Source organism: Tupaia chinensis, unplaced genomic scaffold, assembly GCF_000334495.1.
Source record: "Tupaia chinensis unplaced genomic scaffold, TupChi_1.0 Scaffold000407_4, whole genome shotgun sequence".
Classification (NCBI taxonomy): domain Eukaryota; kingdom Metazoa; phylum Chordata; class Mammalia; order Scandentia; family Tupaiidae; genus Tupaia; species Tupaia belangeri.
Genome location: NW_006159912.1, coordinates 3,380,867 through 3,407,640, shown reverse-complemented (window position 1 = coordinate 3,407,640; position 26,774 = coordinate 3,380,867). Strand labels below are relative to the sequence as shown.

Genomic DNA, 26,774 nt, shown 5'->3' with positions numbered 1-26,774 from the left:
AGCAGGGTCCCTTACAAGTTGGTTTCCGGATCCTTTCCACATGATTTTCCTTTCCAGTATGACAGATTGTTTCTGCCTTTTCTCTTACACATTTCCTAACCCAGGCCTGGAATCAGCCTTTTTTTTAAGGAACCCTGGTTTTCTTTAGTGGGAAATAGTATATTTGACAATTGCAAATCAGGGATTAGAAGTACTCATTGCTACACAGACACACGGAAATAAGCATTCAAAAACTAAGAAAGTGGCCAACTTAATCATAGGGACAAGTCTGGAGTTGAATATTATATACCAGAATTTAATCAGGAAAATTGAACCAGAACAGAAGATAAAAGTACATGAGACTGATAGGTTCATGCACCTACCATTTGAACAGAATCCTAACCTGTTTCCTGGCTTTAAGCAAAGTTCCTTGGCATTTCTTTGATTTAAGTTAAAACTGGTTTTCTTAGTAGTAATGAGTGAACTCACCATTGAAAGTAGTTAGATTATGTAAGAAATTGTGTGATCAATACAATGTGGGTGGGAAAGGAATGGAAGACAATTGTAGACACCAGAGATAGTGTATGACTGTAGTAGGATATGTAGCCCCAGCTAGGTGCTACTTTATAGGATGTGTAAAGTTAGACTTGTGTTCATGGAAATGTGTGTGTCACCTGTGTTTGCTATGAGGGTATTTGGATTGATTAGGGTCTTTGGTGATTCAATAAAATGTGGGGGGAAAACAGTATAGAAAGCAAACATAGATACCAGAGACAGTGTGGGAGGAGAGTGGGAGATGGCAGAGGGTAAGAGATAGGGAATCAAGGATGGGGGGGAGCAAAACATATAGAAAACAAGAAATGGAAGATCATTTGCTGGCAATAACATGTTTGTTGATGTGCTTGATTGAGACAATATACAGTGTATTCTGGATGGAAAATCTCATTTTGTATGCTGTAATGATGTACAGTGAATGAATGCAAATAAATAAATTGAAAAAAAAAAGTACTCATTGCTACTGGGCCATTGCTTTTAGACCTTTTCAATGAATGGTGGTAGGTTTTTTGTTTGTTCGTTTGTCCAGAGGGTGTGTGCACTTGCCAGAGAATGAGACAGAGAAAGGAGAAAGCACTCCCCACACCCCCATAAGGAATGGTCATAGTACAGTCTTTTCTCCATCTCTCTCTCTCCTTTTGGGATTTTTTTGGGCACACATACACACATGACAAGTGTGTTTCTGAAGCTACTAGATCTAGTATTCATCTGTGCAGTTGGCCAGGTGGGATCTGGCTGCCTTAACCACCTTCCCCAACCTTGGAGGCAGCCTGGATTTTTTTTTTTTTTTAAGTAAAATATATCATGAGCTTAAATTAAAATGTTCAATTCAAATACGATGTAACAAGGTTTCTTTTCTTTCTTTCTTTGACCTGGTCATGGTACTGTGCACTGATTGATAGTGGTATTTAGCAGGCTGAAGCCAAGTGGGAAGCCCAAGTAAATTTCCTGGCCCACCCTAGAAGAAAGCTGGGTTAGTGATGTGTGCTTGTTGTCCTAGCTACTCAGCAAGCTGAAGCAGGAGAATTGTGTCATGGTGAGGCTCTGTTAAAAATGATTACAGGGCCGGGACCAGCAGTTAGTGTAATGGCTATGTCACTGGACTCCCACGTAGTCGACCGCGGTTTGCGGCCCGGACCCGGTAGCTTAAAACTCACACCGGGCGCGTGTGCGTGCATGCCCAAGATCCCAAGGAGAAGGGACTGCGGCATGGCCATGCCCCCTGGGGGGTGATATCTCGCTTTCTGTCTCTCTGTCTCTCTCTGTTTGGCGCGTGCACATGCCCTATAGCATAAACCACTCAAAAAAAAAATGATTATGGGGCCACCTCTGTAGAGCCATGGTTAATTGTTGGCATTGTGAGCAGAATCCCACATGGCAAACTATGGTTCAAATCTTAGCTTCAGGGACTTGAAAAACAGACCAGGCTCCTGTATGTGCTTGCTCAAAATCCTTATGCACAGGAGAAATGGAATAAAAAGTGTAGGGGGATGACCATACCTGACTGAATGTACTTCTCTCTCTGGTGAGCACATATGCTCTTTGGTAATTAAAAATAAAAAGAGAAAAAGAAGACTACAGATTATTATATAACTTCATAGACCTTACATCTATATCTTTTCCCCCGAAGCCACAAACCTCACTTCCAGTGACACTAGCATAATTACTTATTTGACGTACCTATAATTCACACAGTACTTTAAGAATAACTATATTGGGGACCAGCAGTTGGTGTAATGGCTATGTCACTGGACTACCATGTAGTCGACCGCAGTTCAAATCCTGGACCCAGTGGTTTAAACTCATGCCCAAGATCCTGAGAGAATGGAGGAGAAGGGATTGCAGTGTGGTCATTCCCCCCTGGGGGGGTGATTTTTCTCTTTCTGTCTCACTCCGTCTTGCTGGCGAGTGTACACGTCTCATAGCAAAGAAACCTCTCAGGAAAAAAAAAAACTATATCAGCACTAAAGAATATAGCTTGTTTTTTTTATTTTGGCCATTTCTGTTTTTTAAATTATATCCTATTAGAGACATATAGTCAAATTATTCTGGTTTTTTTTTTTTTAATATTTATTTTAATTTGACCAGAGAGAGAGGAAAAGTGAGAAAACAAGCCACCAGGTCTGGGACTCGAACTACAGTCGGCCATGTGGGAGTCCAGCACCCTTAGCCACCAAGTCACCTTCCTGTTACCTTTTTATTTTTTTAAAGAATTATTTAATTAATTTATTTTAATTTGACCAGTTACAAAGTGAAAAAAGAGAGGGAACATGAGAAAGCAACCTGCTAGGTCTGAGACTTGAACCATCGTCAGCCATGTGGGAGTCCAGTGTCCTTAACCACCATGCCACCTGCCAGCCCCACCTTTTAATTTTTTAATGTATGGCTTATTCTTCATTAAAAAAATAAATAAAAACATGGGACCAGCTGATGGTGTAATGGTTACATTGCTGGACTTGCACATACTTGACCACATTTTGAGTTCCGGACCTGGCATCTTAAAATTTATGCCAGGCCTATGTGCATGTGTGCCCAAATCCCAAGAGCAGAATGGAAGAAAAGTGATTGCAGCGTGGCCATCCACCCTAGGAGGTGATTTTTTGCTTTCTGTCTCTCTGGTGAGCACACACGCCCTATACCAAAAATCTCTCTTAATAAATAAATAAATAAATAGATAGATAGATAGTATAGGGTCTGACTTGGTGGTGAAGGTGCTAGACTCCCACATGACTGACCACAGTTTGAGTTCTGGACCTGGCAACTTGCTTTCTCAATTTCCCTCTCACTCTGTCCCTCTCTGATCAAATTAAAATCAATCAATAAATAAAGTCAAATAAAATTTTTTTTAATTGAAAAATAAATATATAAAACGACACACGTATTTGTATTACCCTCTTTCTTGACTAACTGGGAGCATACTATATTCTCTATCTTTCTATTACATTTAAAGTTTTATCTATGGGGCTGGCAGGTAGCATGGTGGTTAAGGGTGCTGGACTCCCTGGTCAAACCCATTGTAACAAAATGCCAAGATTTCATCCTTGAAGTCTGAATAATGAATTACTTTGGTCTGCAGAAATATCCTGTTAGTAGAGTTTAGGAAATTCATTTTTTTTTTTTTTGAGAGGTTTGTTTTTGCTATAGGGCGCATGCGGTCGCCAGACAGACAGAGACAGAGAAACAGAAAGCGAGAAATCACCCCCCGGGGGGATTGCCACACCACAATCCCTTCTCCTCTGTTCTCCTCTTGGGATCTTTGGCATGCACGCACACACACGCAGCATGAGTTTTAAGCCACCGGATCCAGGCCGCGAACCGCGGTCGACTACATGGGAGTCCAGTGACATAGCCATTACGCTAACTGCTGGTCCCAATAAAAATATTAAAAAAAAAATTACCTATTTTGCATGAATCATATGGCATTTATGGATAATTATATTTGTTGGAGCCTTTGTAGCTAATGGTGGAAATAGCGGTGGAAGAGGATTAGCAGCTATTAAGCCAGCAGGTGGCGTGGTGGTTAAGGTGCTGGACATGGTGGCTTGCTTTCTCTCTGTTTCTCTGTGTCTCTCTATGGTCACATTAGAATAAATGAATAAAATTTTAAAAAAAAGAATGTATTTTAAGGAACCAGCAGTTAGCATAATGGCTATGTCGCTGGACTCTCATGTAGTCCACCGTGGTTCAAGTCCTGGGCCCAGTGGCTTAAACTCACACTGGGCGGGTGTGCATGCGTGCCCAAGATCCTGAGAGGAGAATGGAGGAGAAGGGATTGCGCCATGGCCATTCCTCCTGGGGGTTGATTTCTCGCTTTCTGTCTCTGTCTTTCTGGCAAGCGCACGCACCCTGTATTGAAAACCTCTCCCCCCCAAAAAAAAGAATGCATTGTAAGTACCTTTCCTACCATGAGAATGTCAGTCTTCAACAGTCTAGTACTATAGTTGGGGTTCCTAGCTTCCATTTCTATCTGTTTTTAGGTAAAACTTTTTTTTCCTTAGACCTCAGATTTTCCTGTTCTTGACCCCAGCTGGACTGCTCAGGAAGAAATGGCCCTTTTAGAAGCCGTGATGGACTGTGGCTTTGGAAATTGGTAAGAGCTTGGTTTATGAGTTCTGTCCTAGTGGGTTCAGAGAAGTTGCTGTTAAAAGATAAAGGGAAGTGTCAGAAAAAGGAGAGCACGTGATGCCTTTCTGTCAACTCCTGGTGTAGAGACACGTTCTCTTCCCCGCCACACATTATTTCCCAGGGTTGAAATGCCTCACAGGGATATGGGGGGCTTAGTGGTCCGTGACTGAGCAGCACTAAAAGGCTATTTTAGATGTATGAAACCAGAAGGTGGGGCCGGCAGCTGGTGTGTTTAGGGCACTGGACTCCCACGTGGTTGACCATGGTTCAAATCCTGGACCTGGCAGCTTACTATCTCACTTCTTACTCTTTCTCTCTCTCACTCTATCCTTCTCTGGTCAAATTAAAATAAATAACTAAATGGATAAATAAAGTTAAAATAATTCTTTAAAAATTAAATAAAATCTTTAAAAAAAATCTGGGAAGGTTCATTGTCTCTTTTTTTTATAGGTATTTTTCTCATTGCCTTTTTTTGAGTATTGGGACATTTAGATTACTAGTGATTGCTCCCTTCTGGTTTTCGAATTTTTCTTGGATGCTCTAGTCCTTTAAGTGAATTAGACTTGGGGTATATGGTCATTGCTTACCTGAGTCTAGCTTCATAGACTTCCTTAATAGCAGTTTCTGTTTTTAGCTTTCAAATACCTACCTTAGTTCATGGCAGAACTGAACAGTACTCATTGCTATTGCCCTCAATAATACCACTACTTATAGGGCATGTGTGCTCACTGGAGAGACAGAGACAATGAGAGCGAAAGATCAATCTCTCTCCACCCCCAAGAGGGCGAGATGGTCACGCCACAATCCTTTCTCCTCCTGGGATGTTGGGCATGCATATATGCCTGGAATGATTTTCAGGTTGCCAGGTCCAGGACTCAAACTGTCATCAGTCCTGTTGGAGTCCAGCACCTTAACCACCATGCCACCTGCTGGCTGTATTAAATATATTTTGTTTACTGAGAATCAGAAGCTTAGGGAATTAAAATTATTTCTCATCATCAGATAGCCTATTAGATCCTTCCTTTCCTGACTTGAGAGTATGTATAATCTACCCTGACGTTTATCAGAATATCTGCACTGCCTTCTTTACTTTTAGGGTTCTGAAGGAGACCTAAGTTCAATTCACATATTGCATATATTCATTCATCCAATATTTGGTTTTGTTCTTTGTCTTGGTTTGTTTTTATTTTTATTTAAGTTTTGCTGCTCCTCTGTGTGTATGTGTGTGTGTGTGTGTGTGAGAGAGAGAGAGAGTGAGAGTGAGAGAGATATCACTTCCTGTGAAATGTGGTTACACTACATCCTTTCTCCTCAATTTTTCCCTCCTGTTGAGATTTTGAGTTGCTGGGGATAGGACTTGAGCTGGCATGGGGCCTGCAGGGAGCATGATGGTTGAGGCGTTGGACTCCCCACATGGCCGACTATGGTTAGAGTCTCAGACTTGCAGCTTGCTTTCTCACTTTCCCTCTCTCTGGTAAACTTAACATGTCCTATAGCAAATTAATAATAATAAATAAAATAAAGTAAATAATTACCTTAAAATGAAAAAAAGGGACCAGCAGATGCCATATGGCTATGTTCCTGGACTTCCATGTAGTTGACCACTATTTGAGTCCCAGACCTGGCAGCTTCAGTCTCAGACCAGATGCATGAGGTGCATGCCCAAAATCCCAAGTGGGGGACCAACAGTTAGTGTAATGGCTATGTCGCTGGACTCCCATGTAGTCAACCACGGTTCTAGTCCCAGACCTGGTGGCTTAAACTGACGCCAGGCACGTGTGCGTGCGTGCCCAAGATCCCAAGTGGAGAATGGAGGAAAAGGGATTGCAGCATGACCATCACCTCTGGGGGGTGATTTCTCGCTTTCTCTCTGTCTCTCTCTGTCCTTCTGGTGAGCGTACGTGTCCAATAAGAAAAAAACCTCTCCAAAAAAGAAAAGAAAAAAATCCCAAGTGGAGGATGAAGAAAAAGAGTTTGCTGCATGGCCATCCCCCCCCAGGGGGGGGATTTCTTGCTTGCTTTCTCTCTGTCTCTTTCTGTCTCTCTCTGGGGAGCGTACGTGCCCTATAAAAATCTCTCTCAAAAAAAAAAAAAAAAAGAGAGAACTGCGCAGTTGGTCATGTGGGATCCAGCCACCACAGCATCAGATGACCCTATTCAGTATTTGTTAAGCATCATAAAATACTCAGTACTATGGGGAATGTGAAAGAAGGCAGAAAATCGGTTACTTATTAGGAGCTTTGGCCTAGTTTTTATTTTTTGCTTGCCATTCTAGCTCAGAGGTGGGCTGATCTTCTCTGTCTGCCTTCCTTAGCAAAGACACAAAAAGTCTTGCTTCTCAGCCCACTGTGGACAAGGCATTAAGCTTGATGGTGAGGGGTCAAAGCTAAGAATTAAGATATACATCCTGCTCTCAAAAAAAAAAAAAAAAATTGGAACCAGCAGATGGTGTAATAGTTATGTCACTGGACTCCTGTGTAGTTGACCACAGTTCAAGTCCTGGACCCAGTGATTTAAGCTCACACTGGGAACATGTGTGTACCTAATATCTGAGAAGGAGATTGGAGGAGAAGGGATTGCGGTGTGACTGTACCCCCTGGGAGGTGATTTCTCACTTTCTGTCCCTCCGTCTCTATCTTTCTGGTGAGCACACGTGCCCTATAGCAAAAACCACTCAAAAAAAAAAAATGTACATCTTGCCCTCAAGAAACTAACAGTCAGTAGGGGAATCAAAGTATGTATGTACTGGGGCCAGTAGTGGCATGCTGGTTAAGGGCACTGGACTCCCACATGACTGACCACAATTCGAGTCCCAAACTTGGTGACTTGTTTTCTCACTTTGCCTCTCTCCTGCACTGTTTTATATATATATATATTGATTGAAAAACACAAAGCAGAGTTCAGTGATGCCTTAAAAGAGGGACAATTGAAGTACCGTGGAAGAGGGCTTGATGATGGAACTTTGAGAGATTTCATCCATACCCCTTAATTACTGAGGATGGGAGTCAGTGATCTTGAGTATACGTTCTAGCTTTGTCATTTTTGAGCTTTGTGTTCTTAAACAAGTTGATTTCTTTCTTTCTTTCTTTCTTTCTTTCTTTCTTTCTTTCTTTCTTTCTTTCTTGGAGTGTTTTTTGCTATAGGGTGCATGCGCTTGCCAGAAAGACAGAGAGAGACAGACAGAAAGTGAGAAGGGATAGCCACACCACAATCCCTTCTCCTCCATTCTCCTCTGAGGATCTTGGGCATGCACACAGATGCACCTGGCAAGAGTTTAAGCCACTGGGTCTGGGACTCGGATTGCGGTCAACTACATGGGAGTCCAGCGACATAACCATTATGCCATCTGCTGGTCCCTCCTTTTTTTTTCCCTGTGAAATTGAGATAGCAATAATATTCATACCACAAAGTTAATACCAGGACTATCCTAAATGTGAGTGGTTCTAATTTGTGCCTGGCAGATCATTGGAGTGCTAATAAATATAAGAACAATTCATTTGAACTGTTTCATAAACTATAAAAATGTGCATACATAAAACTATACTTACGTACATTTTGAATTTTCCGAAGTGGCTTTATATTATTTATAGGAATTTTTGCCATACAGCCAAGCTCACAGACAAATTTACACATTTTCTAGTCATCTACCCTATTTTTTTTTTTTTTGGTAGAAAGGAAAGAACTTTTCAGTTATCCTTCCCATATCCTACAATAGCAGAATTTGGAACATCTGATTACACAGGTATTCTTATTTGTCTCATACCATGGTCTCTCCATGATAGAAATTTGGAGTTACCTGATTATAGACATTACTATTGATTTGACTTATAGTATGGGAAGAACAAACCACGACATTACCAGAAAGCACTACTTCCTCCTCCCGTTTTTGTACACTTTTCTAGGCAGGATGTCGCCAATCAAATGTGCACCAAGACCAAGGAGGAATGTGAGAAACATTACATGAAGCATTTCATCAATAACCCCCTGTTTGCATCTACCCTTGAACCTGAAACAGGCAGAGGAGGCCAAAACTGCTGACACGGCCATTCCATTTCACTGTAAGTGCCTCCTATTCTGACCCTTAGCTCATCCCCAGACCTGTTTCAGTAGCAGATAAACAATGGTTTGATGACTTGGGCAGCTAAAGAGCTGGAGAATGAGTTGGTATGACGGCTATTGAAAGGACCATAATGTGGGAAGGAGGGAACATGTCCCAGTGTTGTAGAGTAGACATTAGGGTGCCTGAAGCCAGTGTGTACTTCCACCCACTCTGAGACCATTAAACATATCAGGTAACTTTAATGCTTGCTTCTTTAAGATGAGCTGTCAAGAAAGGACCAACCTTTCCACACAATTTGTGAATACGAGTCTTTTGCAATCCCTTTGGAAACTTTATGATCATCAATGTGAGTTACTTAAGTGAGTCCAGTATTTGACTCATTATTAATTGCCCTGGTGTCATGTTCAAGAAATAGTTTGTTATTTTTGTTCATTTGGTGGGGCAGTAGTGGTTAGTTTTTAGGTTTTTTTAGGTTTCTGCTATGGGGCAGTACACTTGCCAGAGGTGGAGTGGTGGTGAGAAATCACGCCCCAATGGAGATGGCCATGCCACAATCCCTTCTCCAACTCCTTGGGATTTGGAGAACCCATACACATCCACTCGGCATGATTTTCAATTCACCAGGTCTGGACTTGAACTAGTAAGCCAGTAGGATCCAGCATCTTTCTTTTTGGAGAGGTTTTTGCTATAGGGCGCATGCACCCGCCAGAAAGACAGAGAGAAAGAGACAGAGAGACAGAAAGCGAGAAATCCCCCCCAGGGGGATGGTCACGCTGCATTCCCTTCTCCATTCTCCTCTTGGGATCTTGGGCACACATGCACATGTGCCCAGTGTGAGTTTAAGCCACCGAGTCCGGGACTTGAACCATGGTCGACTACATGAGAGTCCCGCGACAAAGCCATTATGCTAACTACATAGTCCCAGATCCAGCATCTTAACCACCACATCATCTGCTGATTCTAGTAGTGAGCTTTTTAATCTCATGTGCCTGTGGGACCAGTGGGTCTTTTAATAAAACATAACCAAAAGCATGATGAATTATAAATAGGCCTTGTTCCTGAATGACTCTTGGAGCATAAGTAATGAGATTAATCCTCCCTTCTTGTATCCTCTAGAAACAGTACCATTTTATAGCTGACCGGCTCAGGCTGCTGAGACCTCCTATTTGGATAGCACTTTGGATGTTAGCACTTAGTTCTCAAATCCTTTAGACCATTTGTTCCTAACAATGAGCCTGTATTTTAGTTTACACATGAGCAAGTAAGATTCAGAAAGAGTAAATGATTTGTGCAAGGCCATGAGACTACTGTATGTGAGAGCTGGGACTTAATTCCTGCTAACTTTCTTTCATTTTTTTTTGGAGAGGTTTTTGCTATAGGGCACATGCGCTCACCAGACAGACAGAGACAGACAGAGAGACAGAAAGCGAGAAATCACCCCCCGGGGGGATGGCCACACTGCAATCCCTGCTCCTCCATTCTCCTCTTGGGATCTTGGGCACACACGCACACACACCCAGCGTGAGTTTAAGCCACTGGGTCTGGGACTCGAACCACGGTTGACTACATGGGAATCCAGCAACGTAGCCATTACACAATTGCTCATCCCCCCTGCTAACTTTCAAATTGGGTATTTTCCCCTTCTTAGTTAGATGAGGTTTGTAAATTGAAATTGGTCCTATGGATAAGGAAGTAGGAGCTGACAGGGTAAATACTTAAGATTCTGTAATATTCAAAGAAAATATCCTTGGTTTCCTTTCATTTTAGGAAACCAAAAATTAGAGGAAATTTCCCATATTTACTTAGAGGATTTCCTAGGGCTTAATTTTCTTTTTTTTTAGAGAAAGATTTTTGCTATAGGTCGTGTGCACTCACCAGAGAGACAGAAAGTGGTAAATCACCCCCTGAGGGAGATGGTCATGCCACAATCCCTTCTTCTCCATTCTCCTCTCAGGATCTTGGGCACACATGTTCATACACCCAGTGTGAGTTTTAAGCTGCCAGGTCCAGGACTCGAAATGCGGTCAACTATGTGGGAGTCCAGCAACATAACCATTATACCATCTGCTGGTCCCTTAGTTTCCATTTTTAAGAAATTTCTGTAGTATTTTATCTTGTTACTTTTCACACTATAAAAACATTTTAAATTTATTCTCTCAGGTACTGTCCTTCTCCAAACAAACATATTTCGGACTATAAATAAGAACTATTTTTGTATCACTTGTTTATGCCAATATTTCATAAATTGGGGCCAACAGGTGGCATGGTAATTGGTGTGCTGGACTTCCAGTTCAAGTCCTGGACCTGGCAGCTTGCTTTCTTACTTTCCCTCTCTCTCTGGTGAGCTCACATAACAAATATTTTTTAAATAATAAATAAAAAGATTAAGAAAATAAATAATTTTTATAAATTAGCTAAGAAAGTCTCTTAACTTCTTGCAGCCACAGATGACCCTCCTCGACCCACCTTTGATTCCTTGCTCTCTCGGGATATGGCGGGATATATGCCAGCTCGCGCAGATTTCATTGAGGTAAGAGAAACTGGTTTTTAGCACAAGGCATCAAAACCTGTTTTTGTTTCTGATGAGGCTTATGTCTCTTCCCTGTTACGTTTCATCCACTGAAAGGAGATTTTCAAAGCCATGTAGTTTGTAGGGCCTTTAGGCAGTCCATTTTCTTTCATTTGAGTTCCTCTTATCATTTGTAAACATTTTTACTTTTGAAACAGTGAAAGTTCTTCATTTTTTTAAGGATCCATTTTTTTAAGTTGCATTGGTGCTGGCTCCTACTTCTTTAGTAGGTATGGAATTTCTGTAGTCGAATTCTCATTTCACACATGGGGGTTTCATGGTTTAACTTATCAGTGGTTGGCAAAGTTCTCCTATTAAGAGCAAAATAGTAAATATTTTCGATACTATAGACCATAAAGTTTCTGGTGCAACTAAACTTTGCAGTCTGCCCGGCTGAACCTGAAACAAGCAGAGAGGCCATTCTGTTTAAGGCAGCATGGATAATACGTGAACAAATGAGTGTGCCGTGTCCCAGTAAGCTGTATGTGCACACACAGCACTGGGCTGGCTGGTGGTTTGCTGATTCCTATATTGTATCTGCAAGTGTATAAAGAATGATCATTGTGTACAAAAACTATGTTCCGTGTTCAACCATGGAATTAAAAGGCATGTGAATGTAGTCACAGGTCTCTTGATTTATCATCTAATCCACAACTAATGCTACTGCTACTGGAGATAGACTTGAAAGTTTAGTGAATTTCAAACAGTTTTGCTAGCCACATCCAGGCCAGTATTTTGTTCATGGTGGGTGATCTTGTAGAGCTGCCCTGTAGTCAGTACCCCCGCAAATTATAGTCATTGAATGGAATATGAGCAGATCCTACTAATTGAACTGCATAAGCAACATTACTGAATAAATTATACTTCAAATATACTTCAGTATTACCTTCAAAAGGTAATAAAAGGTTATAGGTTTGTTTGTTTCTTTTTTTTTTTTTTAAATACTTAGAGTCCTCATCAAAGTTAGATTTTTGAGCTGGCTCTGTAGTGTATTGGTTAAGGGAGCCAGCTTCCACATGGCCAACTGTGGTTTGAATCCCAGCCTTAACAGCTTGAAAAATAGTCCAGAGCACATGTGCCCCAAATCCCAACAGGGTGAAAAAAATGGAGAAGGGATTGTGGAGTGGCCAGGTCCCTTTGGGGGGATGCATTCTCTCTCTTCCTCTCTTTCTCTCTCTCTGTCTTTGGCAAACACACTCCCTCTGGCAATTAAAAAAAAAAGTTTAGATTTTCTTGGAAATGAACCAAATACTCTTAAGTTTTAGACTAACAGATTTCACTTCATACATGAACTCTTTTTTGTTGTTGTTGTTGTTTTAGAGAAAGATTTTTGCTATAGGGTACATGTACTCACCGGAGATACAGAGAGACAGAAAGCGAGAAATCACCCCCCCAGGGAAGATGACTACGCTGCAAACCTTTCTCCTCCATTCTCCCCTCATGATCTTGCGCATTCAAACATGCACATGCACCCGGTGTGTGTTCGTTTTTTTGTTTTGTTTTGTTTTTTAAGAATTATTTTATTTAACTTTATCTATTTATTTTAATTTGACCAGAGAAGGACAGAGAAAGTGAGAAAGCAAGCCACCAGGTTCGGGACTTGAACCACGTTGGCCATGTGAGAATCTAGCATCCTTAACCACCATGCCATCTGCCGGCCCCCGTGTGTGTTTTTTTAAGTCACTATATCCAAGACTTGAACCATGATTTACTACATGGGAGTTCGGTGATGTAACCATTATGCCATCTGCTGGTTCCCATACCTGAACTCTTATTCCAATTTTTTGTTGTCACTACTTTCTCAAAGCCTCACACATGTCCTCATGACTTGTGGCAATCTCCTAGCCTTTTACCCCATTTAGTTTTTGTTTTCGTTTTTCTTCTTTTTAGATTTTTAAAAAATTATTTAACTTATTTATTTTAATTTGACCAGAGAGGGTGGGGGGGAGGGGTAAAGTGAGAAAGCAAGCTACCAGGTCTGGGGCTCAAACCACAGTCAGCCAGTGCCCTTAACCACCACACCATGTGCCGGCCCCCTTTTTTTAGATTTTTTGCCATAGGGTACATGTGCTGATCAGAGAGAGACAAAGAGAAAGGGAAAATGGGAAATCACCCCTGACGGGGGGGCGTGGGGTCAGGGAGTGGTAGTGGTGGCCATGCTGCAGCCCCTTCTCCATTTTCCCCTCAGGATTTAAGGTGTGCCCAGTGTGTTATTCAGGCCGCCGGTTCTGGGACTCTGACCACATTGTCGGCCATGTGGGAATCCAGTACCTTAACTATCATACAGTCTGCTGGCCCCATTTAGTACTTTTTCTAACAAGTTTTGCTTATATATTTCCTATTTGCACTTAAAGCATGTCTACTATAGGACTGGCCTCATAACACAGTAGTTAAATACTATGCTTTAGGAGCTAAGTTCCGCATGGCCAACCTCAGTTCTAATCCTGGCCCCAGCAGCTTGAAAAACATGCTAGGCATGTATGCAGCATACCCAAAATCCTGGTGGGAAAGAGAAGTGTTGGAAAGGGACTGCAGTGTGACCAGGCCCCACTGAAAAGGCACTTTCTCTCCCTCTCTGCCTCTCTCTTTGGAGAGTGTGCATGACCTCTGGCAATAAAGAAAGAAAAAAGTATGCTTACTGTAAAAGGCATTACTTGAAGCTGATGGGTTTGGGGTTGAGATTTTTTTTTTTCCCCTAAACAGGAGTTTGACAATTATGCTGAATGGGACTTGAGAGACATTGATTTTGTTGAAGATGATTCGGACATTTTACATGGTAACATTTTATTTTATCAAATGTTTATTGAGTACAAACTATGTGATGACATTGTGTTTGTTGAGTTATTAGAAATATAATGATGAGTAAAACATGCCCTCTGCCCTTGTGAAATTCAAACTTAGGGGTTAAGTTGCTGAATTTACTCTGTTAGGTTTTGATCACACCAAATGAGGAAATTTGTGATGACAGTGTGAATTTTGATCATGTAATAGTAATTGGGAATATCCTGTCCCTGGACTACGTGCTCTTCCTTTTCATTGAGTTAAGCCTACACTGTGCTGATGGGTTAATGGTCCTCGTTTGCCTCCTTAGAAGTAAGAAAGGGGCTTGTCGGTAAAATATGGTACTCTATGAGGCAGACTCACCTGGATGGGTCCAAGTGCACATCCAGACACTTCCCTAAGAATGCCAGGTGTACATGTGGCCATAAATCTGGGATGGCTGAAGCTAGGAGTGGATCATGGCATAAAGACCCTTTGGCATTGCAGGTGGACTAGTAGATAAGAGGGTGGTTACGGCACTAGATTCCCACATGGTTAACAGCGGTTTGAGTCCTGAACCCGGTAGCTTGGTGGGGGGAAAAAACACAATAAATAAATAGATAAATAAATAAATGTTAAAAAAAAGAAAAGACGCTTTTGCTGTTTGTCTCTCCCTCTCCCTTAGAAGAAATAAATTCATTTTAAGAAAAGAGATAAGAGAATCAATGTGAAAACCTTAGAACTTTATTAGCAACTGTTGATTCTAAATGTTCACTATAATTTATTACCCCAAATTTCTTTTTTTTGGAGAGGTTTTTGCTGTAGGGTGCATGCACTTGCCAGAAAGACAGAGAGGGACAGAGAGACAGAAAGTGAGAAATCACCCCCCAGGGAGGACGGCCATGCCGCAATCCCTTCTCCATTCTCCTCTCGGGATCTTGGGCACGCATGCACACACGTCCGGCGTGAGTTTTAAGCCACCAGGTCCGGGACGCGAACCATGGTCAACTACATGGGAGTCTAGTGACATAGCCATTACGTTAACTGCTGGTCCCATACTCCAGATTTCTTATAGCAGGAAACAATAATGGAAATCTTTAAGGATTTTTTGGACAAAGTTGTGAATTTCTTGTTTTTCAGAACCACTGAATTTTTTTGGAGGGGGGCAGCTGTAGGGTGCACACATCTGCCAGAGAATGATGGAGGGTGAGTGAGAAATCAGCTCTCTCAGGGAAGATGGCCATACTATAATCCCTTCTCCTCTTTTCTCATTTTGAGAATTTTTTGAGCATGCATACACACATGCCTGGTGTGATTTTCAAGCTGTTTGGCCCATATGGGACCCAGAGCCTTAACCTCCATGCCAGTTGCTGGTCAGAACTGTTGAATTTTAACACTTCTGAATTCTAATCTTTGATCTGTCTCAACATAGAAGAACTATCTACATCAGATCTGGGACCAGAAAGTGTCCTCATGAAAATTTTACCTTTAGAATTTTTCCTTTATATTCTTTCCCTGCCACCGCCGAGGCTTGGGCGCGTTCAAGATTCAGCTCCACCATGGGGACCAGCAGTTAGTGTAATGGCTATGTCGCTGGACTCCCACGTAGTCGACCACGGTTCGCGTCCCGGACCCAGTGGCTTAAACTCACACCGGGCACGTGTGCGTGCGTGCCCAAGATCCCGAGAGGAGAATGGAGGAGAAGGGATTGCGGAGTGGCCATCCCCCCTGGGGGGGGATTTCTCGCTTTCTGTCTCTCTGTTTCTCTCTGTCTGGTGAGCGCACATGCCCTATAGCAAAATCCTCTCAGAAAAAAAAAAAAAGATTCGGCTCCACCTGTAATCCACCGCCATGGCCAAGGAAGGCATTGTTGCTGGAGGTGTAATGAACGTTAATACTGCTTTACAAGGGGTGCTGAAGACTGCCCTCATTCACGATGGCCTAGCACATGGAATTCGCGAAGCCCAAAGCCTTAGACAAGCGCCAAGCCCACCTGTGTGAGCTTGCATCCAACTGTGATGAACCTATGTATGTCAGGGTGGTGGAGGGCCCTTGTGCCAAACACCAAATCAACCTGATGAAGGTCGATGACAAGAAACTAGGAGAATAGGTAGGCCTCTGTGAAACTGACAGAGAGGGAAAACCCCGTAAAGTGGTTGGTTGCAGCTGTGTAGTAGTTAAGGCCTATGGCAAGGAATCTCAGGCCAAGGATGTCATTGAAGAGTACTTCAAATGCAAGAAATGAAAAGATAATAAAAATGGGCTCGCGGAAACAAAAAAAAAAAGAATTTTTCCTTTGTATACGTCTTGAGCAGCTTTCTTTGCAAAATTTCATTCTTTTTCTCTCCCACACAACTTTAAGGAAAGTCATAGTGACGTAGATTGAACTAAAAGAAGAAAGCTTCAAAGCAAATGACTTTAGCATTCACTAGATCCATTGCATTGTATTTGTTCAGTCTTCCATGTCAATCTCTTCTTTTCTACCCCATGACTCATGTTGCCTTTTCTCACCTCTTGATTCCTTGAAGGTGGTGTGTAGCGTGTCATTCAGTATTTCTTCTTATACACAATAGCTTTAATTAAAATGGTATTGTTTCCTGGCTTGTATCTTTTTCACTAGAACACCAGAGTACTATGTGCAAGAAAGGGAAGTGTCATAAGTATCATCATTTTAGAAACTGTTTAACAATACCGAATTTTGGAAAGTCAAATCTCTAATGTCAAGAATGGCTCATCTCTGTAAGCCACTGTATCAACTTTGTGAGTGATTATTGAATCACATCTCCAGGATCTTCATTCTTATGTCTTATCATTATTGAGAAAACTGTAGCTATAGTTGGTATTTGATTTTACTCTTCATTCTTTATAGAAGCAGGATTTGCAGTTTTTTTCTGGTGCACTTGTAGTTCTTTGTATAATTAAGTGGGGAGTAAAGGGCAATCAGAAAGAAGCAATCGATTGACTAGCACTTTTTAGTTCAGCTAGCTTTTCAAACCTGTGACAAACTTTAGCTATTTGTGCTCTTCTTTTCAGTCTCTACAACCTTGTAAACTAGACTTTTATTTGGACTGGAACTGAAGTATCAATTATTCATTCCTTATACATAAGTAGACAACACAACATGAATAATAACTTCCATTTCTCTCTGCCCAGTGGTGAACTACAAGATGTTTAGGTGAATGCTTTTCTTTAATTATGGTCAAAAATAATTCGGTCACCCAAAATAAAATAGTTGTGACTAAATGTGCTTTAAAAAAAAAAAAAAAAAGATGGTGACATTTTAAAGAGGTTTGGCAGCACTGGAGATCAAAGGGACGGCCTGTGAATGCTACAGACATGCTTTTTTATGACTCTTGAGTTCTTCTGGTAGCTACTCTGGCAGGATGGCGCATGTGAGGGGCATACTGCCCTGAGCAGTCTCCCAGGACAGCCACGAAAGGGAAGTAGGAGACTCAGGAAGGAAATGAGAAGGAGCTTTCTCAGTGCACCTGGAACAGAGAGAGGAGTAAAGAAGGAGCCACGAAAGTCCAGGGAGACTCAGGAAGGAATGAGAAGGAGCTTTCTCAGTACACCTGGAACAGAGAGAGGAGTATAGATTTTTTTTTTTCCCTTAAAGAATTACTTATGGGGCCAGCAGGTGGCATGGTGGTTAAGGGCGCTGGACTCCCACATTGCCGACTATGGCTCAAGTTCTGGGCCTGGCGGTTTGCTTTCTCTCTCTCTCTCTCTCTCTCTCTCCCCCTCTCTGGTCAAATTAAAATAAGTAAATAAGTAAGTAAATAAATAAATAAAGTTAAATAAAATATTTTTTTAAAAGAGAAAAAGAATTATTTAATTCCATTTGTTGTTGTTGTTGTTGTTATTATTATTATTTTGATCAAACAGAGACAGAGAGAAAGGAAAGAACAAGAAAACAAGCCACCAGGTCTGGGACTTGAACCATGGTCAGATGTGGGAATCCAGCACCTACAACCATCATGCCACCTGCCGGCCCCCGGAGTACAGATTTTGTAGAAATCAGGGCACTGATTCAACTTTAGGCTTGCCTTTGAATCACTGTGTAATGTTGGGTAAGTTTCGGAACCTTCCTGTTGTTTCTTTGTGTCCTCTGCCACTAAAGAAGGGGTGACCCTGATTAGTCAGAGTGTATTTGTCTCCAGTGAGAGATGGTACGTAATTCTGACTGGTGTTATTATTATCCCATTATATCATTATATTCTTAATATTACTGAGCATTAACATTCCTTTTGTGTTCCCTCACTTATAACTATTTGAAGGAGTCAGACCAGCTAGATTTTGTATTCAGAACCTATCTAGAATATCAGATGATTCCACCAAGCCCTTTTTTTCACCCAAACAAAGACTTTTGCTTTGATTCATGGAACTTAACTAAAGAAACTGGTTTGCATGGTTCATTATAGAGGCCTGGAACATGATGGGGGGATAATTAATTGCATTCCAGCCATACCATCAGTCACAAAAGGGATATTACAAGTGAAACGTTTTCTTCTGAGGAAGGAAACCAGAAAGTTCTAGGATCCCTAAATGGCATCCACTCATATTTTACTGAAATAAGCAGAAATAATTGGTTCATAAAGGGACATGCAGAAGACTCACGACTTAGAACTTTGCTGTCTCATGGTAAGTTGTGAGATCTCAGTGCAGATGCTTAGAGTAGTTTCCCTCTTGTTGACATCTGTCCTCATCTTTTGTTTGTAAAAATCTCTCCCAAGTTTGGGGCCAGCAGTTAGCGTAATGGCTATGTTGCTGGACTCCCACGTAGTCAACCACGGTTCACGTCCCAGACCCGGTGGCTTAGACTCACGCCGGGCACGTGTGCGTGCGTGCCCAGGATCCCGAGAGGAGAATGGAGGAGAGGGGATTGCGGCGTGGCCATTCCCTCTGGGGGGTGATTTCTCGCTTTCTATCTGTCTCTCTCTGTCTGGCAAGCGCACGCGCCCTATAGCAAAAACCTCTTCAAAAAAAAAAAAAAATCTCTCCCAAGTTTGTGGTCTCCTTATTCCCTGGATTTCTCAGGGTCCTAAAAATCCAAAGTGCAGTGTATTCTAGCCATTGTCCCCTGACCCAGGCCAGCAAGAAGCATGGTCTCCTCCTGGGTAGTAGACGTGTTTTCAGTACTTCTCAGGGTTGCACGTTAGAACAGTTTGCTCTCCCTCTATTTGGAAAGCTAATTTCGGCAAAATTTTTTGTCAGTCACACATGGAGCTCCTCTACTCCCATGTTTTGATTGCATTTTGTTGGCCCATATTATTACTCTTCAGATTTTTTTAAAACTTTTTACTTATTTTAATTTGACCAGAGAGGGCCAGAGTGAGTGAGAGAGAGGGAAAGTGAGAAAGCAAGTTGCCAGGTCTGGGACTCGAACCATGGTGGGCCACGTGGGAGTCTAGTGCCCTTAACCACCATGCCACTTGCCGGCCTTCACTCTTGAGATTCTTTAACAGTAGAGTAGAAGCCCAGCCTAGCCGGCTACAGGTGGTGTGGAGGTTGAGATTGGATCCCACGTGGTAGACTTGAAAAACACAGTAGGTATCTACATGTGCATGCATCCCCAAAATCCCGAGAGGAGGAAGGATCGGGATGTGGGTGTGGCTGTCCCCCCCTCCCCAGGAGGTGATGTCTCACTTCCTCTTTCTATCTCTCTCTCTCTGGCAAATGCACGTGCCCCTAGCAAACCAAAAAAAATTAAAATAAAAATAAAAAGTCCAGCTGTTGGCAGTGCCCTTCACTTTATAGTGATTTGGTTGTTTAATGCATAGGACATTTTAGACATAAACACTACTTATAGTAGCTAATACATATAGCATTTACTGTTTGCCAGGTACTATTATAAGCCCTTCACATATATGAACTCATTTAATACTCACAAAATTCTGTGGGTTGAGTATTATTACTCTTTTACACATGAGGAAATTGAAACATGGAAAGGCCAAGCAACTTGTCTGATATGACACAGAAAGTGGCAGAGCCATGCTTAGATTTTGTGTTTTGTTTTTAATTTGTTGTAGGGCACATGGACTGGCTGGATAGATACGGAGAGGAGAAGGAAGAAAGCACTTCCTGGGAGGGATGCCATGCTGCATTCCCTTCTCCATTCTCTTCTTGGGATTTTGAGCGCATACACACATGCGCCTGGGGTGTTTTTTTCCTCCAAGCTGCAGGGTCTGGAACTTGAGTAACACAGTTGACCATGTGAGATCCAGCTGCCTTAACCTCCATGGAATCTGCTGGACTGAGTTCATGTTCTTAATACTGTGCTATGCGTACTGACTTTACAGTCTTGACTTGTGCTGTTTCTTTTTTGTCCGGTTGTACATTTGTTATTGTCTGTAACTTCGCCACATTCATAAGAAATAGGGATAGATTTAAAAAAAAAGAAGACTTAGGTATAGGTATTTCCCCTCTTATATTTGGGGAAATGCACTAAGACATTAAGTAAATTGTGTAAGGCTTCCTACTTGCTAGCTTTATTAGGTGGTCTTCTTCCCCATACAGAATTATTTGTGGGTGTCTTGGCCAGAAAGCTCAGGGGGGGAGTGACTTTTAAAAAGCTGCGTCTGGGGAATACCTGAGTCACAGGTTTATGTTTGTGTGCTTGTAATAGGGATTTTGATTGGCCTTCCTGCAGTTAAGTCCTCTGAGTTGGTTTTCTTGCCAAGCAAGCAGTAAGTGCCTTCTGTCAAGAAAACAGAAACATGTTGCTAGCTATTTTGAACAATGTTAGAAATATACTGCAGTGGGAAGGAGCTGCCTCTGACTTCTGCCCACTTCTAGAAATATTTTAAGTCCAGCAGTTTGGAAACTGTCAGTCCCCAGCATAATCACATGAAGGCTATTCCCCCAAAGCCGAGATTTCAGAGGCCTCATGTCAGTGGATAGGTCATAGTGTTGATGTAATTGTTTTTAATGATCTCTGGTTCTTTGTTTGCCAGCTTGTACTGGGGCTTCCAGTGGCTTTCAGGAGAATGTGAGAGGATGATTCTCGCTCTTGCAGTGTCTGCCTTCTCATCTCTATTCTGCCTGCTGTGCTGTGGTCCTCCCTGGGTTATTCATGCAGTTAAGAGCTTGTAATCAGTTGCTGCTCTCTGTGTGCTTTATAAAGAAGAGAGAGAGCTTCAAATATGAATTTTTCTCTGGGAGAATTCCAGCTCTCCTCCTGTCACTTCTATGTGTCTTTCCTTTTCTTTGTTTTCCAGAGCCAGTTGTACAAGTTGAAATGCTGAGATGAGCAAGCATTAGCACCATTTATCAGCAGTATTTATTTTCATTTGCGCAAGCTCTTCAGTTTCCTTCTTTAAAAAAACACAAGTGGGACCAGCAGTTGGCGTAATGGCTATGTCGCTGGACTTTCATGTGGTCGATTGCAGTTCAAGGCCCAGACCTGGTAGCTTCAATTCACGCTGGGCGCATGTGCATGCGTGCCCAAGATCCCGAGAGGAGATTGGGATTGCGGCATGGCCATCTCTCCGGGGGGTGATTTCTCACTTTCTGTCTGTCTCTCACTTTCTGGCAAGCTCACGTGTCTTATAGCAAAATCTTCTCAAAAGCAAAACAAAACATTTTTGGGGGGGACTGGCAGTTGGCATGGTGGTTAAGGTGCTGGATTCCCACATGGCAGATTATGGTTCAAGTCCTGGACCTGGCAGCTTGCCTTCTCCCTCTCTCTCTCTCTCTCTCTGGTCAAATTGAATAATAATAATAAATAAATAATATTAAATAAAATATTTCTTTAAAAATATATTTATTCAATTTCTTTATTTCATCAGAGAGTGACAGGTACCCTTGACAGGGTCTCACCATACACAGTCTTACCCCTGCCTCCCCACCAGCCAGGATCACAGGTGTATGGGTATACCTCGCATGTTCAGGGTAGCCCAGGATGTGAACTGGGCCTCCCACATGGCTGTAGTATTATACAATCGTGTTCTACTGCCTGCACCATTGCAGCTAGGCCTTTATTTATTTATTTATTTATTTATTTATTTATTTTTAAGTCATTCTATACAGATCTCAAGAAATAATGTGGTAAAGTTAATGACTTACAAAAATTACAGGAATGTTTTATCAAAATTAGCAATAACTTGCATTGGATCTTCAAGATATTACTTTACTACTGAACTTACCTTGTTGGGTGGATGAATGGCAAATAAGAAACCTGAAACCTGATGAATACTCAGTGTATTTTAGCTATTTTTATTAGATTCGTTTACCTTCCTGGCTTCAATAGTTGATTTCCTAATTCTTCGTTTTTCATAAGGGAATTAGAATTCACTATAAAATTTGCATGTTGTTGTACTGTATGTCAGAGACACTTCCTCTTCCTTTTCCAGCCTGTCCCTTTTACCACAGAGGCATGTGAAGTCCCTCTTCACCAGCATAGAATTTTAAAGCCTATCATCCCACAGCACTTGTGTTATAAAACAGTGGCAGAGTATGAGGCATTCTGTAGATCTGGACTTTTATATGGAACAACCCTATAAATTAAAAGTGATTTAATTTGTGGGGCTGGCAGGTGGCATGGTTAAGGGCACTGGATTCCCACATGGCTGACTGTAGCTCAAGTCCTGAACCTGGAGCCTTGCTTTCTCACTTTCCCTCTCTCTCTGTCTTTCCCCCTCTGATCAAACGAAAATACATAAGTAAATAAAGTTAAATAAAATAAATCTTTAAAAAAAAAAAAGTGATTTCATTGGTAAAAAGAGTTCCACTACCCGAAGCAGATTTGGAAACTGTCACCTTAAGTCTTAGACTTGACGAAATTGAATTGTTTTTAGATTGTTGGCAGTTATGAGGAAAAATGAAACAATGTTGATTAACTCCTTGAACTTGTTAGAAATGAACAAAAAGAAACCATGGTAGTTAATTTTATTTTCTTATATACTTACACTTTTCTAAGTATTGCACTGGTTCACTCACTGCTCTAGATCATCCAGCAGGGATTTAGGTTATTTTTATCTCAGACCCAAGGGAGAATGGCCTGGATACAGCATTCCTGCACATCTCTCTGTGACTGAAGTTAGATACATATATAGCACATCTGCCCATAGCCCAGCATGTCAGCTTTTGGTTTTGAACCTTTGAATCTAAGAATCCCGGGCAGGTAGCAGTGGGATACATAGTAATGAGTCAGTATAGAGTATCCAGAATTTATTTCTGTTGGCTTGCCAGGGCTACCTACCTTATTAGCAGTACATCAGGACTGTATTAGTTGTTTATCTGTTACTCGAAATGTTCATATTTGGGGATTTTTTTTTTTTCAGATTTTAGCATATTTGCAAAATTTAGTGATGGGACCCAAATCTAAACACAAAATTTATTCATGTTTGATATACATGTTATACGTATAGCCTGAAGGTAATTTTATCTAATATTTTGTATTGAAGTTTTTTTATTGTGACCTGTCATATGAGGTCAGGTGTGGAATTTTGTATGTGATTGTCATTGCTCAATATTTCAAAATTTGAAGCCTTTCAGATTTCGGTTTTCAGACTAGGGATGCTTAATCTGTGCATTGCTTAAAATCTTTTGTTTTACTTTCAACTTTAGAAGAAATGAATGATCCTAGTAAGCCATTGTATTCTCTTGTCCTGCTTGATAGGTCCCACCTTTTTTTCGTCTGTGAAATCTAGTTTCAGCAGAATTAAAGTTCCAGCTGTTCCATGGAGACACACACCCTTGTGACCCTACTGGGAGATGGAGTTGCAGCGGGGACTAGAGTAGGGGGAAGAGGTTCAGCTACAGCAGGTCTAACTTATCTGTTCAAATAAGATTTTACTTAAAAAACAAGGTTCAAGCCCTACTCTAGAAAACCTATAAATCTTTGTAGTCTCGTGAACTCCAAGGACTAAACTTGAATTTGGATCCCACGTTTTTAGATGAGCAATGAAATTATATTTCCATGTGAGTTTATCAGTGTTCCAGAGGCTAGAGGCTCTATTTTTTGGATGAAGCTTACTATCTTGGAGGAAATGATTCTCATACACAGCCAAAGCCAAATTCTTTGCTTAGAGGCTAATGTGTTTTTAGAAATTATATTGCTTGGGACCAGCAGTTGGCATAATGGCTATTTTGCTGGACTCCCATGTTCAAGTCCCAGACCTCGTGGCTTAAACTCACACCAGGCACGTGTGGGTGCGTGCCCAAGATCCCGAGAGGAGAATGGAGGAGAAGAGATTGTGGCGTGGCCATCCTCCCTGGGGGGTGATTTCTTGCTTTCTGTCTCTCTGTCTCTGTCTGTCTTTCTGGTGAACGCACATGCCCTATAGCAAAAACTTCTCAGAAAGAAAGAAAGAAAGAAATTAATGTTGCTGGGACCAGCAAATAGCATGATTGTTAAAGTGCTGGACTTCCATATGGCTGACCATGGTTTGAGTCCAGGTCCTGGTGGCTTGCTTTCTCACTTTATTTCTCGCTATCTCTAGTGAGCATGTGTGCCCTGTAGCAAATTAAAAAATAATAATGATAAATATATATATATTTTTTTAGAAAAAAAGAGAAATTACATTGCCTGATATGAATTACATGTTTTAGTTTTTTAAAGGGTACAGGGCAGGTCATTTTGTTGTGGAAAAAATAATCACTGTGGGGACCAGCAGATGGCATAATGATTATGTTGTTGGCCTCCCACTTAGTCTGCAGTTAAAGTCCTAGACTTGGTGGTTTAAAACTCATGCTGAGCGTGTGTGCATGCCCCAAATCCCAAGAAGAGACTGGTGGAGAAGGGATTGTGGTTTGGCCATCCCCCAGGAGGTGATTTCTTGCTTTCTGTCTTCTTTGTCTTTCCATCTCTCCCTGTCTCTCCAGTGAGTGCATGCACCCAATAGCAAAAATCTCTCTTTCAAAAAATAAAATCACTTACCTCTCAATTTACGCAAAGCTTAAGGAGATAACAAGTTATTTCCAGAATCTACTAAAATCATTAAATCTTAAAATGTCTTCAGAATCCGTAGATGAGGAAAATGGTGTACCAAGTTATGCATTACTCTTATTTCCTTCTAGAGTTGCTAATAACTGGTCTTCACTTTTTAACCCTTGAGGACGCCTGACTATAGAAAGCTGATGGGAGTCTTTTGCTTCTGAGATTTCTTTTTTGAGAATTATTTATTAATTCTATTTGTTATTGTTATCTTTTGATTTGACCACCAGAGAGAGAGAGAAAGAGAAAGCAAAAAGCAAGCCACCAGGTCCAGGACTTGAACCATGATCGGCCATGTGGGAATCCAGCACCCTTATCCACCACACCGCCTGCCGACCTCTGAGATTTTTGTGTTTGTTTTTTTTTTAATAAACACTTTATTTTTAGGTAAGCCAAATTTAAGATCTAGGACTAACACAGAGTAAGAAAACATGTTGGACAATTTCAGTATTTTTCCTACTCAAGGCTCCAGAACTAAATTGCTTAGACTTGAATACATGCTCTGTGCTCAGCAGCCATGTGTTGGGCAGGTTTTGTGTGCATGGTATCTAGGGCATGTGAGGGGAGGGTAGGAAAGGAGACGGGAAAGGTAGACAGGATCAAGTAACATAAGACCTGTGCACCATGTCAGGCATGGAGCTCTCCCAAAGAGTCAAACGGGATGTACAGCATCAGATTGTGCTTTAAAACATGACTCTCTTACCCTTTGGATGTGGGTAATTGCAGTAAGGTAGGACTAGAGTCAGTAAGAGAGTAATGATACCTCTCTTACAAAATGGCATCAAAGTGACAAGAAAAACAAAGATGCTAAGCTAAGGAGTAGGACTGGGGTGAAGAAAGAGAGTTGCGTGTTAAGTATGGATAAGACTTTATCCTGACCAGATACAGAGAGGGTGGAGGGAAGAGTCCAGGTTAATTTCTGACTTGGATAACTTGCTTTATTGTGGTACTGTTAACCAAGACGAGAATGTTAAAGGATGGAGAAGGGAGAGAACACAAGCTTGAAACTGAAGGCCATGTAAGTAGAGATATCTAAGAGGCTATCTAGCTTTAACTAGATACCTGAATTTGAGATGATAGATTTTGATGGTTTGGGAACCATTGGATGGGTTTATGGGAATAAGGTGGGAGGTGAAAAGAGAAATGAGGACAGAACTGTTAGGAACACTGATGATAGAAATAGTGACCAGGGAAAGAAGAACCAGCACTATCATGTTGATTAAAACCTTTGCTGTCTGCGACCAGCAGTTGACGTAATGGCTATGTTGCTGGACTCCCATGTAGTCGACTGTGGTTCTATTCCCAGACCCACTGGCTTAAACTCATGCCGGGCATGTGTGCGTGCATGCCCAAGATCCCGAGAGCAGCATGTAGGAGAAGGGATTGCGGCGTGGCCATCCCCCCTGGGGGGTGATTTCTTGCTTTCTATCTCTCTCTCGCTCTGTCTTTCTAGTGAGCCCACGTACCCTATAGCAAAAACCTCTCAAAAAAAAAAAAAAAAACCACTTTGCTACTCTTTCTTTTCTCCTGTTCCTCATGTCTTTAACATGAGACTAAACTAGGAATGGATTGGGACATGGGCAACAAAAGCAGAGCAAGGGTTTTACAGTGATTAGCTACTTAATGGAACCTTTTACTGCCGAATGCAAAATTCCACATGCTAAAAGTTGCTGCTCCCCAACTGAAAACTACTCCTCTGGAAAAATGTCTGTGCTGTACCTTTATTCAAGTTAGTCATGACATTTTCTCTCTTATTTTTTTTTAAGAATTATTTATTTCTTCAATTGTAT

The 26,774-nt window shown here is 41.5% G+C and overlaps 1 protein-coding gene and 1 pseudogene across 1 annotated transcript in view; both read left to right on the top strand.

Annotated features, from left to right (window-relative positions):
• TADA2A (transcriptional adaptor 2A) overlaps positions 1 to 26,774 on the top strand; it is a 68,362-nt gene that overhangs the window by 22,828 nt on the left and 18,760 nt on the right. Inside the window, 5 exon segments of the mRNA XM_006154442.2 lie at positions 4,533 to 4,624; positions 8,562 to 8,657; positions 8,659 to 8,717; positions 11,161 to 11,249; positions 13,992 to 14,064. Coding sequence (XP_006154504.1) covers positions 4,533 to 4,624; positions 8,562 to 8,657; positions 8,659 to 8,717; positions 11,161 to 11,249; positions 13,992 to 14,064 — 409 coding nt within the window.
• Positions 15,830 to 17,628, top strand: LOC102495474 (40S ribosomal protein S12 pseudogene; annotated as a pseudogene).